Source organism: Cyprinodon variegatus, unplaced genomic scaffold, assembly GCF_000732505.1.
Source record: "Cyprinodon variegatus isolate N-32 unplaced genomic scaffold, C_variegatus-1.0 Scaffold527, whole genome shotgun sequence".
In the NCBI taxonomy this organism is placed as follows: Eukaryota; Metazoa; Chordata; class Actinopteri; order Cyprinodontiformes; family Cyprinodontidae; genus Cyprinodon; species Cyprinodon variegatus.
Genome location: NW_015150980.1, coordinates 421,585 through 422,596, shown reverse-complemented (window position 1 = coordinate 422,596; position 1,012 = coordinate 421,585). Strand labels below are relative to the sequence as shown.

Sequence of the window (1,012 nt, the reverse complement as noted above, 5' to 3'; positions counted from 1 at the left end):
TATAAACATTTTTATTTATTTATTTTTTATCCCGTTGGGAGGAGCGGTTGCGGGCAGGTCCGTGTCTGGTGTCTACTGTCGCATTGGGGTGGCTTTTCTGCTTGCCGTTCTTTTTCCGGGGGGGATTGGCATGTCTGTTCTCTCGGAGGGCAGCCCCGTTGGGAGGGGGTCCTGCTGGCGGCATGCCGCTGGTGTGTGGGGGTCTGGGTGGCTCCGTCAGGTTTGGTGTTGGGGGGCTTGTGTGGATGGGCTGGCTGCGCTGATTGGGTTTTCGGGTGAGTTTTCCCGTTTGGAGGCATGGTGGAGCTGCTTTGGTCCCGCTGATCGCGGAGGGTGTGGCTGCGGGGCGGGTGGGGGCTGGAGTGGCTCCGGCCGGCGCGCATCGGGGGGCCAGGGCGGCGGAGGTGCTTGACCGCGTGTTGTTGGCTTGTGCAAGCGGCGAGGGGGGGCGGCGGATGCGGCCGTGCTGCTCTGGCTTCGCCCGGTGGTGGAGCGGCGTGGTTCGCTCCGCTCTGGCTCTGTGCTGCCCGCGGGCTGCTGGGGGCAGGGCGGTTGCGCCGGCTACAGTCTGCTCTTCTGGCGGTCGGGCGCCGGGCGGCTTTTCTGCTCTTGGGTCAGTTCTGTGCGCGGTGTGTTGCGTTGCGTGCTGTTGGCGTCTGTCTTGGTAGGGTGGGGCCGCGCTTTTGGCCTGGGGGGCGTTTTGGGGGGGTTCGGCGGCGCTTGCGTCCAGTTAGCGGCGGATGCGCGTGGGCCCCGGCTGTGGGCGCGGCCGCCTGTGTGTTTTTCAAGGGTGGTGCGGTTGCGATGGGTGTTGCGGCCGGTCGCCGGGGCTTGGTGCCGGGGGGCGGGGCGTGTTTCGGCGCTCTGTGGGGCCGGGGCGTTTCGGTCGGTGCCGTGGTGTTCTTTGCCCGGCCCTACTTCAGGGTGGCCGGCTGCCGGCGGAGCCCGCGGACTCACCTTGGCGGCTCCCCAGGGCGCCGGCATGGCGGTGGCTGGGGGGCTTCTTGGGGGC

The 1,012-nt window shown here is 68.1% G+C and overlaps 1 protein-coding gene across 1 annotated transcript; it reads right to left on the bottom strand.

Annotated features, from left to right (window-relative positions):
* Positions 1–19: 19 nt before the first annotated feature.
* Positions 20–984, bottom strand: LOC107095174 (nascent polypeptide-associated complex subunit alpha, muscle-specific form-like). The gene is made up of 2 exons (XM_015391164.1): positions 639–984; positions 20–537 (listed from the first exon to the last, which is right to left on the bottom strand). The coding sequence occupies exons 1-2, from the start codon at positions 982–984 to the stop codon at positions 20–22; spliced, it is 864 nt and encodes a 287-aa protein (XP_015246650.1).
* Positions 985–1,012: the final 28 nt, after the last annotated feature.

Excerpts from the sequence above, each read along its gene's own strand:
- LOC107095174 (XM_015391164.1), bottom strand. The coding sequence starts at position 984 with ATGCCGGCGCCCTGGGGAGCCGCCAAGGTGAGTCCGCGGGCTCCGCCG. Across the intron at positions 538-638 it reads AGACGCCAACAGCACGCAAC|CAGCCCGCGGGCAGCACAGA; the intron begins GCAACACACCGC and ends CCCTGCCCCCAG.